Below are 13,685 nucleotides of genomic sequence, written 5' to 3'. Positions count from 1 at the left end.
ATCCCAGAGAAATAAGCAATTTTAAATAGTGACACGGACCGTGTCTATAGTGTCATTGTATCGCCTGCCAATGACGTCATAACCCCTCGATTTCTGGTTTTGTTTTGTAGAAAACATGGAAACACCAAAGACACTTTAATATGTTGTGCATTTTAATAGATCAGTGACGACCGCACAGAGTAGCATTATAACAGAACTTTCAAACGTATCTAGTAAGATAAAACAGCTGCTTTTTTCCCACATACGCACGACCGGAAAAAGCGGAAGCGGTCGACTGTGGCATAATAAAAGCTCCGCTGCTTTTGAGCCGTGTGTCACGCTCGTTCAGCGGCCTCGTTTCGCTTCGACAGCTTTCAGCCTCACCCTGCTTCATTCTACTGTTAATAAATCATTATCTCAACCATGAACATGATTTCTGCCCGAGTCCCGTCGGATTGCATCGGCTGTGGGGATGAAGACAACTCCCATGATTCCACTCAAGTCACTGCGTCATCAAACTATGCCTTTGCTTCTTTGTTTATTTTGAATACGCACCCTCTAGTGGTGAAAAATTACATATTGTACCTTTAATATATCAATCTTTTAATACAATGCAAGTATAATTACACCTACAGTAATGAATGTAACTTCAAAATCAAAGGGAGAACAGGGTATCACAACTGATTTTTTATTGTCTTGAACCATAACACACAGAGATACATCTATAAACAATGATCAAAAGAAACTGTACATTTATACTTGATATCGAAGTCCCACAAAAATACTGCTACTGCTGGTCAGAACGCTTTACAACTAAAAAGATTTTACACATAATGACTCATTCGTCTCAAATTTTCCATTTTAATAATGTGTTTGGATATTAAAGAATTGCTGGCTTTGTGGAGATATTCATCCCACGTCTGCCATTGGTACCATAACACAAACTGGACTTAAAGCCCCCAAAAACTTTTTCACAGCAGTTTTACAAATGTATTGTGGTACTATCACAGAAGAGACAAAATCAATACACACGAATCACAGGCCTGACATGAACTCCAGTACTAGAGAATATGTTTATTTAGCAGAAATGATTATGGAGAACTGCAGTTAACATATGGAACACAGCTTACAAACGTTCTACAAGTAATCTTTCGCCTTATAAACAATGAGATATTTGCCCACCCCTCCCTCCCTCCCCAAACACACATTACAGGTTACACACACACACAAAAAAACAAAATCCCTCATAGAGCCAATGGAATGTTAGTCATTCGGACAAGCTCGGTAAGATGTCCAGCTGTCTGTGTAAACGACATGCCTGCAACCTTCCCCTCTACCTCGCACTTTGAAAGCGAGAGCAGAGAGCCTGTCGACATTTACGATGACGGTAGTTTTTTCTGCCCAATGTAAAAACGATGAATATGATGAGATCACTTTCAAAATGTTTATTTTCTTCCATAAAAAATGTGTCTCTACAATCAAACTACTAAAAAACCTGCCTTTAGAAAATAGTAGATAAAAATATTCCCCTGAACTGTACAAGAAAAGAGGTACAGGGAGTGCTGGTAAAAGATGAGACCTCAGCAAAGTTATTCCCCGTCTTCTCCCTTCTTGTCGGCGTCTTCTGTTGCCGATGCCTGAAAAAACATCATTGGCATTAGATTACATAGAAAAAACAAAAATCATTTTAGGTTTTATATGTACGATTTGCCAGTATATGACTATGTTACCTCTCCGTCAGCTTTTGTTTCTCCGTTTTCTGCGGGCACCTCCTCTTTCTTCTCCTCCTCCTTGGGCTCCTTGGGTTCCTTTGTTTTCTTAGGCTTGGCAGCCACCTTCTACAATGTGTTAAATTATTTTTTTATATTATTGCCAAATTATAATTCATAACTTCATCTAGGTTTTTAGCATTCTTCTTAATTAAAGAGTTTTGTTACCTTTGGCTTAGGCGCTGCCTTTTGGGGTGCAGGTTTCTAACAAGGAAAACGTTATAAAACATCAATTAGTAAATAAAGAATATAAATAATTGCCATATCTGTTGAATGAATGAGAACTTTATATAAAAGTAAAACATGAATACTCACGTTTACCAACCTCTCCGACCTTCTTTTAGGCTGCAAAGTAATAACAAGTTTAAAACATGTACCTTATTTTGATGCAATAAAATATTTATTTTATTTTTATGCAATAAGGAGTGAGATCTGCTTACCTCAGTGACTTCAGTATCATTGTTCGCCTATGGGGGAAAAAAGAGAAAGCATTACTCTCAAGTCCATCAGTGTAATTTATAACAGATGCATCTGAATAACACAAGTTGCATGTAGAAAATGGCTAAATGTATTAGCTAAAACAGTCTAGCTCATCAGGTCGGGATGGGAATTGTACACATTTCTTTTATTTTGATTCTGATTCCTCTGTATTAATTCTTTTAGTACTTTTGAGAAAACATATTTTGAGAATATTTCTTCAAATGAGATAATAACAGAACAGATATAATAAATCATAAATACATTTAATACAACAGCAAAAGATGTTTATAGACTTTTTAATGACTTTTTCTAGTTTTAGAGGCCAGCCAATGATTGATTAAAATACCAAAACAATCAAAACACGTGGTACAAAATCGCCTATATTTATTGATTTTAATAAAACATTACTTATTAAAAATGAATAAAACTACGTTGACATGAATAACCAGTCAGTACTACAATAATATAAGCGAGCCTTGAGTACAACATAACACAGAAACGGGTCTTGATTCCTTTCCAGGCAGACATGGCCAAAGTAAATAACTTGTGGTTTCATAAGTGAATCAGTTTTCATCAACTGTGACTTTAGTAACCGCTTTAATTGATTAATAAGATTCATTAGAAAAGGGGCTAATAAAAACCATTCCATAGGGAACTGGAATAATCGAGTTGTATATTATTGATTCACTAAGAATGAGTCGGCTCCTTCGAGTCATTCGTTCGAGAACCGGACTACACTGGTCGCCACGTATGGTTTTGATTCATTATTTAAAAGAATCGGATCATTTGAGTCATTCACTCGGGGTTCGAACATTGTTGCTCTACGTTTCGTACTGTTTGTGGATTATTTATAAACGACTCCCAAACACACAGCCAGTAATTAATAAGTGTTTATGTCCTGCCTCCGTTCTCCAATACTGTGCTGCTCGGTCCGTTTTTATTGCAGTCTTGCGCGCGCCGCCCCCTTCATGCACACCGTCTCATTCAACGCTGATTAATGGAGATTTGCTCTCGCCCCACCGACCCCACTCCATGACATTCCCGCCATTCGCTTTCAAATACAATATCCCGAGGTGCACAGCCGCAAGAGGAAGAGAAAAAACACTACAGAGTGTACCAGAATAATAGGAAACACCAAACAGTGGCGCTATGATGTGCAAGAATACCGCCATTGCATAATCTGGCACTTGCACGATCAAATATATCGAGACGCAATCGTGCACTAAAGCCCTAATGCACGAATTTAATCCCTAATGCACGACTATGAGCTGCAGGATAAAATATTGCACCGTCTGTCACCGTGTTTTCAGACCCACAGCGAGGTTAAATCATCAGGGTTAAGCGTAAGGGCAGCCATGACACTAAAAAAAACCCCGAGCCTTTACAAAGACATTTACGTGCAATTTTAGCCAACCCTACTAAAAACAAAAACTGCATGTGATAGATAAATTCATAAATATTCCATGCAACGATCTGATTTGATGTCCTGCGCGCGACAGCCTTTCGGTCGCCCGACTGTATAAACTGCACATAAACGAAAACTAATATCGTTACACCCCCTTTGTCTGATGTCGACAGGGACTTCGTCTATTTGTAAACAAAAACACGACACATGCACACACAAATTATATTCTACATCCGCGCATGCATAAAAATTAAGCATGGGTTTTAATCAACTCTGATGGGAGAAAAAAAATCTCAGTCGCGCGCTCTCAAATTAAAACGCGTTTATTAAAACACGAATATGCAAACAAAAATGCACGAATACTGCTGCAGTTGGACACAAAAAATAAGCACATTTGCATGCAAAGTGCACATGCACTATTCTTTTGATTCCTCTTTTGCTTTTTTTATACTGCATGTTCTATTAAAGATGGTGCCTCGATAAATTAGGAAACCAATGCGCTACTTACTTTGCTCCTTTTAGGCATGGCTGTGGGTTTGTACAACACGCAAAAATCAAAGCGGTTACAAAAGCAAGATGCACTGATTTAACGCTGAAAACCAGTCGACACTGTGTGTTGAGCTCGGTTAAGGATTCACACAGTATAGGAACACGTTAACGCTCGTCCGAAACAAAAACCTGCTCAAACCGGATTGGATTCTCCTCCTCCTCCTCCTTCTTCCCTATTCAATTCATCACAGGCCGAGCTGACAGTGAATTTTCGATTCCCACTATGGCGAAGCCCCATCTTATGAATATTAATGAGACATTGATGACGCAACCTGGCAACCTTCCGTGAGCGTCCAGTCACTTACCTTGATTAATATTCATGAGCCATTCCATACTGATAGTAGGATTCGCTCATTGGCCAGCAGACTAGCGTCCCCTTGCCAACGACTGCCTTTAAGCCAATCCGAATGAACGCAATTATGCTCATTTAATATTCATAAGCCACGTCTTCACCATAGTAGGATTATCAAATCCGTCTCTCCGCCTCCTGCTCCCGGTGATTGGACTGCGGAGACTCATGCACATTTTCAAATCATAGCAAGATACCCGTGTGGACACTTTTGCATGCCAATCAGTTGGTGTATTATTTGTTTTTGCAATAACTTTGAGCTAGTGAAGAGAGATTTGGTCGGTTCTGTTGTCGATTTAAAATGTTAGGAAAATACCAAGTCATATTCCCATCTTTAATTTCCATGCGATTAGATCATAAACGTTGCGCAATCTAAGGCTGTTCGGTTTTTTTCTATGGTTTCCAGATGTGTGCGAGTTATTTTAGGAGCCGGATTTAAAAGGGACCTCGGAGCCGTTGGGCTTTTAAAGGCCCGCGTGCGTGCAAAGGTTTTGCAGGAGAAAATGGCGACTGTGCACAGATTCCACAGCAAACATTTGACTTGTGTCACACCAACAAAAGTTGCCGTTGCTGAAATCTACAGCGCAAATATGATGCAAAATGAATGAAGCTGCAGCTCCTGTGCCATTTTAATTATTTTGTTTAGGTGTTTTGTTTTTGCTTTTAGTGTTAAAATGCTTAAAATATAAATAAGTGGGAAAAAAATCCATGTTATTAAAAATATATATCTTATAAAGTGTCTTATAACATTATGTTAACACTTGGATTTATAAATATAACAGAACATCATGCCAAAATGGAAATATTAAAAGCAGAACATAGCATTTTGACAAGTAATAACAAAAATAATAGTAATAATAATTATATATTCTTAAGGAAAACCTGAGAAAGCTAATGGACATTTCTTAAATAAATTGCAAAAATACACGGAAATTTCTATAGTTATTGTAAAAAGGTAGAATCAGAATGCTGAATATTTGGCCACATTTAAATCTTTTGGGAGACTTTTGCGTAGATTTATTAAGTAGTAATTATATAGTATAGGATCCCAGATAGCACACATAGCCTACGTCTACAAGATGTCCGTTAAAGATCGCTTCATCTGGAAAGCATCTGCTGTGTACAAACATCTGATATATGTCTTTTAGATGTCAGTTTTACATACATTCTAAATCCTAAACATCTTAAAGACGTCTTCTAAATGTCTATTTGACATCTAATAGGAAACGTCCAATAGACGCATTGCAGATGAGCAAACACTAAAAAATATGTCTTGCAGACATATTGCAGATGTAAATAAATATAATAATATTTTTGTATACAAGTAGACGTCTCCGTGATGTATATGTGCTATCAGGGATGTTAAGTAGTATGTTGTATATTACATTTATATTTAGCAGATGCTTTTAATGATATGCAAGTGCTAAGTCTCAGTTAGCTTAACACAGTACACGTAGCAAGTTTTTTTTTTAAATGTATATAATAAATAAAAAGAAAACAGATAAAATAGAAAAAGAATAGAGCAAGCTAGTGTTAGAGACATTTTTTTTGCTTTTGTTAATTGTATAATAAATAAAAAGAAAACAAATAGATAGTATACAAAAAGGTTAGAGAAGTTAGTGTTTGTTTTAAAGAAAACAAGCAGTTAGTAAATGAATAGAGTGCAAGTCTAAAAGGGGCAAGTTTTATATAGATATATATATATAGATATACTGAACACTTTTGTTTTTGCCCCCATTTTTCATGAGCTGAACTCAAAGATCTAAGTCTTTTTCTATGTACACAAAAGGCCTATTTCTCTCATACATTATTCACAAATCTGTCTAAATCTGTGTTAGTGAGCACTTCTCCTTTGCCGAGATAATCCATCCACCTCACAGGTGTGGCATATCAAGATGCTGATTAGACAGCATGATTATTGCACAGGTGTGCCTTAGGCTGGCCACAATAAAAGGCCACTCTAAAATGTGCAGTTTTACTGTATTGGGGGGTCCGGGGGGTCCGAAAACCAGTCAGTATCTGGTGTGACCACCATTTGCCTCACGCAGTGCAACACATCTCCTTCGCATAGAGTTGATCAGGTTGTTGATTGTGACCTGTGGAATGTTGGTCCACTCCTCTTCGATGGCTGTGCGAAGTTGCTGGATATTGGCAGGAACTGGAACACGCTGTCGTATACGCCGATGCAGAGCATCCCAAACATGCTCAATGGGTGACATGTCCGATGATTATGCTGGCCATGCAAGAACTGGGATGTTTTCAGCACATTGGTTTCAGCAAAGAACATTTTCTTATCAAGTACCATATTTTTGCTATATAATGTTCTTGAGTTTGCTACGATTCTTTTGAGGTTAAAAAAAGTCTTGATGTTACACTACAGGTTCTTCTTGTGAAGATCTCCTGGTTTCTCCAAAGCACCAGTAAATGGTTGGTTTTCAATAAATATAGTATAAAAAGTGATTTGTGGAACTAAATATTTCATAAGGCATAAGTGGAATGTTTATGTCTAAGGTCCCCATTTCTAGGGCTCCTGTAGTTTCCTAGTCCACATCATCATGAAAATCAGTCATGTCTTTAACTACATTGCTATCTCCTTATCCAGACCCTTGCAATTTCACAACCACTACCAGCAACTGAAGTCCCCTCCCCCATGAAGTTCTCCCATGTCTGTATGTTCCTGCAGGAATGGGATGGGGGGTGGGTGTAGTAGGTGTGGCCACTGAGTTTCAGATAACAGGTCACAATTGAAGACTGTTGCTATCCTTAAACTTCAGTTAAGACAGGAAGGAAAGGGGCACTGAAGTGATCAGTGCCATGCTTGATTACAAAGCTGCTAACTAAACATACATGTGAGGGTGAGATCATTGTGCATGTGATCACGTCACTGAGAAAACACATAACACAAGTGTACAATGAGGTCCTAACAACTCATGAGCACCATGTCCTCAGTGTTTGCTTTATTTCACATGCTAAACACCAACGTGCTGCCAATCTCTATGTGCGTTTACTTACAAAGAATTCCAGAAGAACTTTGTGGTGGCTAGGGTGCTTTGGGGCTGGTTGCATAAAAAGTCTTATTTTCTTCTTAGTCTTTTTTTTTTAGTCTAAGTTTAATCCAAAAATAAGACTGATTACCCCTTGGCTAACTACTAGTTGGTCAGACTAGTTCTTAACATAGAGGCTAAGTTAACTGGCCCCTGTTTGGGTTCTAGGGTATTACTATGCATTTGCTAGGGTGTGAGGGGTTTTAGTGTGTTATGTTGTTGTTGAGGTGTTCTTGGTGGTTTTAGGGTGTTGTTATGCATTTGCTAGGGTGTAAGGGGTTTTTAGTATGTTGTTATATGGTTGTGAAGGTGTTCTGGGTTGTTTATTGGGTGTTTTGCATTTGCTTGGGAATTCTGAGTGGGTTTCATGTGTTTCTGCGTGGTTGCTATGGTGTTCGTGGAGGTTTCTAGGTTGTTGCTATGACTTTGCTAGGGAGTTCTGAGAAGCCTAGTTGTTGTGCATTGCTATGCAGTTGTTGGGATGTTTTGGGTGGTTGATAGGATATTACTATGGATACAAAAAATAATTCAAAGGCTTTATCAATGCCTAGAAGCACAGTAAAGTTTATTATTAAGAAGAGGAAGGTATTTGGTACAACACAGACCCTCACTGGATCAGGATGTCGCTCCAAATTGGATGAAACAGCAAGAGGAAACTGGTCAGAGAGGCAACCAAGAGGCCTACAGCAACTCTGAAGCAGCTGCAGGAATTTATGACAAAGAGTGGCCATTGTGTGCATGTACTTACAATATCACAAACTCTCCACAAATGCTTGTATGGGAGTGTTGCAAGAAAAAAGCCACTCCTCAAGAAAGGCCACATGCAGTCACAACTGAGCTTTGCCAAAACACACCTTGAATATTCTGAGACAGATGAGACTAAAATTGATTGATGAGACTTGAATTATTTGGCCTCAACACCAAACGCTATCTCTGGCGAAAATCCAATACTGCTCCAAATAACAGCATTCCTACAGTAAAGCATGGAGGTGGTAATATCCTGTTCTGGGGTGTTTCTCTGCAGCAGGGACTGGAGCACTTGTCAGGATAGAAGGAAAAATGGATGGGGCACAATACAGTTAAATTCTTGAGGAAACTCAGCAGCCCTCTGCCAGAAAGTTGTCTATGGGAAGAAAGTTTACCTTCCAACATGACAGTGACCGAAAGCACACAGCAAAACTGAGCACACAGTGGTTGAAGGAGAAAAAGGTGAATGTCCTTGCATGGCCCAGTCAGAGCTCAGACTTAAACCCCATTGAAAATCTGTGGAATTACTTGAAGACTGCAGTCCACAAACACTCACCATCAAATTGGGCAAATATAGCAAAGTTTAGAGACATATCCAAACAGACTAAAGGCTGTAATTAAAGCAAAAGGTGGTTCAACAAAATACTGACACAAGGGGGGTGATCCTTTTTCCATCTCAGTGATTCTGTTTTGTTTTTTTTCTGACATGTTGGTGTCATATCTTTCACTTGGATGATAAGTTGCACTGAGCAAATACAGCTGGATAAAAAAATGGTGTCTGTCTTCATTTCAGTCTGCAAAGCAACAAAATTTGATTATTTTAAAGGAGGGTGCTTCTTTTATACCCACTGTATACTAACTTCACAAGTTTCACTGGTGACTGCACTAGAGCAAGATCATTTCTTTTTTTTTTCAGTATTTTTTTCAGCTTTCTTTCACTTTCTTTAGCAGAGTTTTAAATCTAGCTGGCTCTCTCCTGAGAACTGAATCACACTTGCTCTGTGTTGCAAGACATGTGATTGGCTGTTTGCTTCTGATTTTATTATTATTATTAAACTCAGGATCAAAGCCTGAGTTTATAAAGAAAGTTGATGATCAGCATCATGGTACCAACAAAGCCGGACTGGAGTGGTTTGGTTTTGTTAATTCGAAACATTCTGTAGCTCTGAATTTGTTTAATTACCCTCATGGTACAGGCCCAAGGTGTTCTCAGAGTTGTTTTGTGTGTGTGTGTGTGTGTTCCAGTCAATATTTCTCAGAGTAGGTTTATATATGATTTTGTAACATTATATGTTGAGACCTCCCTCTAATGAAATGAGATGATGAAACCTGCCATTAAAAAGCAAAATAAAAACAAGTATTGTAATTAATAACTTGTGTAAATTTGTAAAATGTAAAACGTGTGGCAACTTGTCATTTAAGAAATGCACAATAATATAATGATACTGGTTAGAATATTTTATTTAGCTTCATTTATTTAGTTCATTTCAGATTGAAGGACAAATTTCACAAACGTTCACTGCTAGAACAAAAACACACACAAAACCCACAAATTTGTGTATTTCATTATTGACTTATCACTCAAAATCTCATATTTACTGAGATATAGCCACTGTGACAACTAGCCCCGGTCTGTATATTATCTAATTTTGCTCAGCTCCAAGTTAACGCTCTTTTATTTTATTTCAAAAGAGGGGGAAAAAAGCATAAAATATACCAATAATTACCCTTAATGCTCATTTCCTTTAAATATGATTTAACTCCGTGGAAGTGTTTGGAATAATTTGTTACTTGTGTGTTGTTCACTGCAGTGGCCTCGGCTCAGGTGCAGCTACAGCCTCTAAATGCAGCGGTGCTCCGTGGTTCGCAGGCTCGGTTCAACTGCAGCACAACTCAGCCCCCATTTGTCATGAACTGGATGGTCAATGGACGCTTGGTTATCACCATTCTGGAAGCATCTGGGGTGTTTAACAGCACAGATCGCTTTTCTGCCCAAAATTTCACCACGCCTGGAGATTACAAATGGGAGTTTATAATTAGCAATGTGCAGAGAGACGATGCGGGGGAAGTCACCTGTCAGGTTTTGGGTGGAGAGCCTCGATTGGCCACACTGTCTGTACAAGGTAAGCAGTGTTTTAAGTTCTATTGTGTCTCATTTGAACTGATCCATGCCACATGACGTAAAATGTTTTGACTATAGAAATATGACTGAGAATGAAATATGAGAGTATACGAGAGAAAGTGATCAAGACAGAGCAGCTACAGATAATTAAAGCAGACCATTTAAAAAATATATTTAAAGACAGACAGAAGTTTGGGGAATACTTTTATGAAACAAGGATGCAAACTGATTAAAAGTGATTTCTATTTCAAATAAATGCTGCTTTTGAACTTTCTGTTTATCAAAGAATCCTGAAAAATGTTTTCAACATTGATAATATTCGAATTAACTTTAAATGATTAAAAAATATAAAATAGTTAATTGAACTTGTAAAAATATTTCACAATATTACTGCTTTTACGACATTTTTGAACAACTTAAATGCAGTCTTTGTGAGCATACGAGACTTATTTGAAAAACATTTTAAAAATGTACTGACCCTGAACTTCAAGAAAGAAAATTGAAAGTGTATTTGCATGGGGACTGCTGAATCTCTTTGAACTGTATGATCCAGTCTTTTTAAGAACATTAAACAAGACTTTAAGTAAACAATTAAAAGCAGACAAACACAAAAGCATGATTTGATCTCCCTTAAGCTTTATAACTAATGTTATTTTTATTTTTAATGTAGCTACTGCTTCTCAGATGCAAAGCTGCAACCTTAATGATATTTGTCATGGTTTGAATGTTAAATAACACTCTTCAACAGCACCTACCTTCTTGCTTCAGGCTTCATCTTTGAGCCTAAGTGAGTTCCAGCACCTAAATCGATATGCTGATCTTTACAACCTTTAAACATTACTCAGCAGTTTTATGCATGACAGAGTGTAAAATTCGGCTAGAACATTCCCAGATGCCCTCATCAGCACTAAAATAACCTTTGTGGATCAAATAAATATATATCAACTAAATAACAGGAGTTATTGTTTCTCCTAGACAACAAAATTAAAATGCGACCAAATGGAGACTCCCTAATAATTTCACATTTCAAGAAATCTCAACAATATTCCAAACTGTGCTCAGACTTGCCATGATACATAAAGTCAAACATCTTAAAAGTAACTCAAATATTTCTCACCAAATTCTTCCCAATCCAGATGATATTCAATATTACTTTCTATCTATCTATCTATCTATCTATCTATCTATCTATCTATCTATCTATCTATCTATCTATCTATCTATCTATCTATCTATCTATCTATCTATCTATCTATCTATCTATCTATCTATCTATCTATCTATCATGTATTCATTTTATTTATTCATTATTTGTATCTTTGATGTTTTTAAATTGCACAATAGCTTGATTAATTACAAAAATGAAATAAATAAATAAATAAATCATACATTTTTTAAAACTATTCAAAATATATTTATATTTCTCTTTAAATTGATTCCAAAATAAATAGACAATAAATCAAGTCGTTTCGTTTAAACATCTAAACAGTTGCAAGTTAATTTTGCTCATTTTTTGTCAGGTGCATGATCCATGGTTCCAGGTGCTTGTTTAACTTTCATAATAAATCATTATTATAATAAATTATTATTTTTTATATATTGTGTCAGAATATTCAGTATCAGACATTTCAGCTTTAAAATGTATCAACAGAAGGCCAACATAACCACAAAATATGGCAGTTTAGCAAGCATGTATATTTAAATAATTTCTTCATTCTTTGATACACTGTAAGTGAATGGAGTTTTGCTTTATAAGATCTGTCGGCGCTTTTATGATGGACCACAAAAAGTACAAAGTGCAGCACAAAGCAAAACAAAACCTATCAGCCACACCTGTGAGTCACCTGTCCTGCTGTCCCATGGGAAATTATCCGATTACATCTCAAAGTGCAGATAATCAATAATAATCTACTTCTTAATTAACGTGGACCATGTTTCAAGACAGGCCCAACCGTCATTAAAGCAAACTCACAAATCCATAGTGATTAAGGCAGAGTGTGTGTTCGAAGAGATAATTCTGCTCTGTTGTTTTCCAGAACGTGGCAGTGTGGAGATTGTAGGTGGAAATCAGAACAAAACGGAAGGAGCTCAGACGGAGTTCCAGTGCCGGGCCGTGGGCTGGTTTCCTGAACCCAACATGTCCTGGTCTGTAAATGGAGTGGCAAATTCCTGCAACAGAAGCTCTGTAACACAGGGAAATCTGTTTAACTCCAACTGCACGCTGACGATCACTGCCGTCAAAAATTCTTCTGTTCAGTGTCTGGTCAAGGTACCTGCCCTGAGCACACCGGACAGCAGCACTGTCTTTCTGACCGTTGGTAAGAACAATAAACATGTTTTTATTTTTATGAGTGATCAGAAATGATAAAAGATCACAAATGATCAATTCTATTCCAATGATAAACACAAACAGAATCGGAAATTCTAAACATAGTACAACAAACAGGGTCCTTTTTAATTCCACCCACAAATGAGAAGAGTTCCTTTCGGCAACAGATAGAGGGCACTGCAAACACCAATCCAGCCACATAAAGTTTAATATTATAATCAGAGCTAATTGCAATGATAACTTTGCTGTCCTGTTTGGCACAAGATGAAGAGGATGCATGATTCCCTTATCTGTTTCTGTTCAAGAAAAGCTTGCTAAAAGAGACCAGACGGTGTTGATCGCTATCACTGTGGCCTTCAGCGCTGCGGCTCTATTGTTTCTAATCATCTACGGAATTATTTTCTTCTGCATGAGAAGGAAGAAAAGTGAGTATTTGAGGGGATGAATCCCAATTTTCCCAATGTAAGCCAGATTATTTGCATTAGTACGTGCATCCGACAAAAAATACTTTTTGCAGCCAGATTGCGTTACGCTAACTGGACCTAGCCAAGCATCTTAAATTACTGATGTAATTCTGGTCTTAAATTGTAATCAGCTCATTTTATTGTTTCTTTTCTACAGAGTCAAGCTACCAAGAGGAGATCAGGAGGTGAGAAATTAGCTTTTGAATTTTACAGGGACTGAAAATCCACAGTAATGTGAAATTGAGGAAACAATTTCTTTGACAACCTTTATTACTGTGAGTGGCTTGTTAACAGGTCTGGGCTTCCGTTTCAGGGCACGAATCCAGTCCCAGAATGGGACGCCTGCCACAGAAAACGAGCGAGGACAGGACAACCGAGGATATATTAGAGATGGACATGATGGTGTGTATGCTTAAACTAACATACACAGGGGTATCTCATATATATA

At 37.5% G+C, this 13,685-nt stretch overlaps 2 protein-coding genes across 2 annotated transcripts in view; one reads left to right on the top strand and one right to left on the bottom strand.

Moving 5' to 3' along the window:
• Positions 1-651: 651 nt before the first annotated feature.
• Positions 652-4,387, bottom strand: LOC107565258 (high mobility group nucleosome-binding domain-containing protein 3-like). The gene is made up of 6 exons (XM_016250480.1): positions 4,142-4,387; positions 2,189-2,215; positions 2,064-2,093; positions 1,917-1,952; positions 1,710-1,817; positions 652-1,616 (listed from the first exon to the last, which is right to left on the bottom strand). The coding sequence occupies exons 1-6, from the start codon at positions 4,157-4,159 to the stop codon at positions 1,569-1,571; spliced, it is 267 nt and encodes an 88-aa protein (XP_016105966.1). The 5' UTR covers positions 4,160-4,387; the 3' UTR covers positions 652-1,568.
• Positions 4,388-10,126: 5,739 nt separating this feature from the next.
• LOC107565275 (immunoglobulin superfamily member 5-like) overlaps positions 10,127-13,685 on the top strand; it is a gene marked incomplete at its 5' end in the record, with an annotated part of 5,214 nt that continues 1,655 nt past the window's right edge. Inside the window, 5 exons of the mRNA XM_016250497.1 lie at positions 10,127-10,445; positions 12,481-12,762; positions 13,079-13,198; positions 13,395-13,422; positions 13,551-13,639. Of these exons, the coding sequence (XP_016105983.1) occupies positions 10,127-10,445; positions 12,481-12,762; positions 13,079-13,198; positions 13,395-13,422; positions 13,551-13,639 (838 nt within the window). The remainder of the gene's footprint in view (positions 10,446-12,480; positions 12,763-13,078; positions 13,199-13,394; positions 13,423-13,550; positions 13,640-13,685) is intronic.

The sequence above is a fragment of the Sinocyclocheilus grahami genome, unplaced genomic scaffold (assembly GCF_001515645.1).
Source record: "Sinocyclocheilus grahami isolate Dianchi unplaced genomic scaffold, SAMN03320097.WGS_v1.1 scaffold991.1, whole genome shotgun sequence".
NCBI lineage: Eukaryota > Metazoa > Chordata > Actinopteri > Cypriniformes > Cyprinidae > Sinocyclocheilus > Sinocyclocheilus grahami.
The sequence above is the reverse complement of the archived record's forward strand: the minus strand, read 5'-3'. Positions and strand labels throughout refer to the sequence as shown.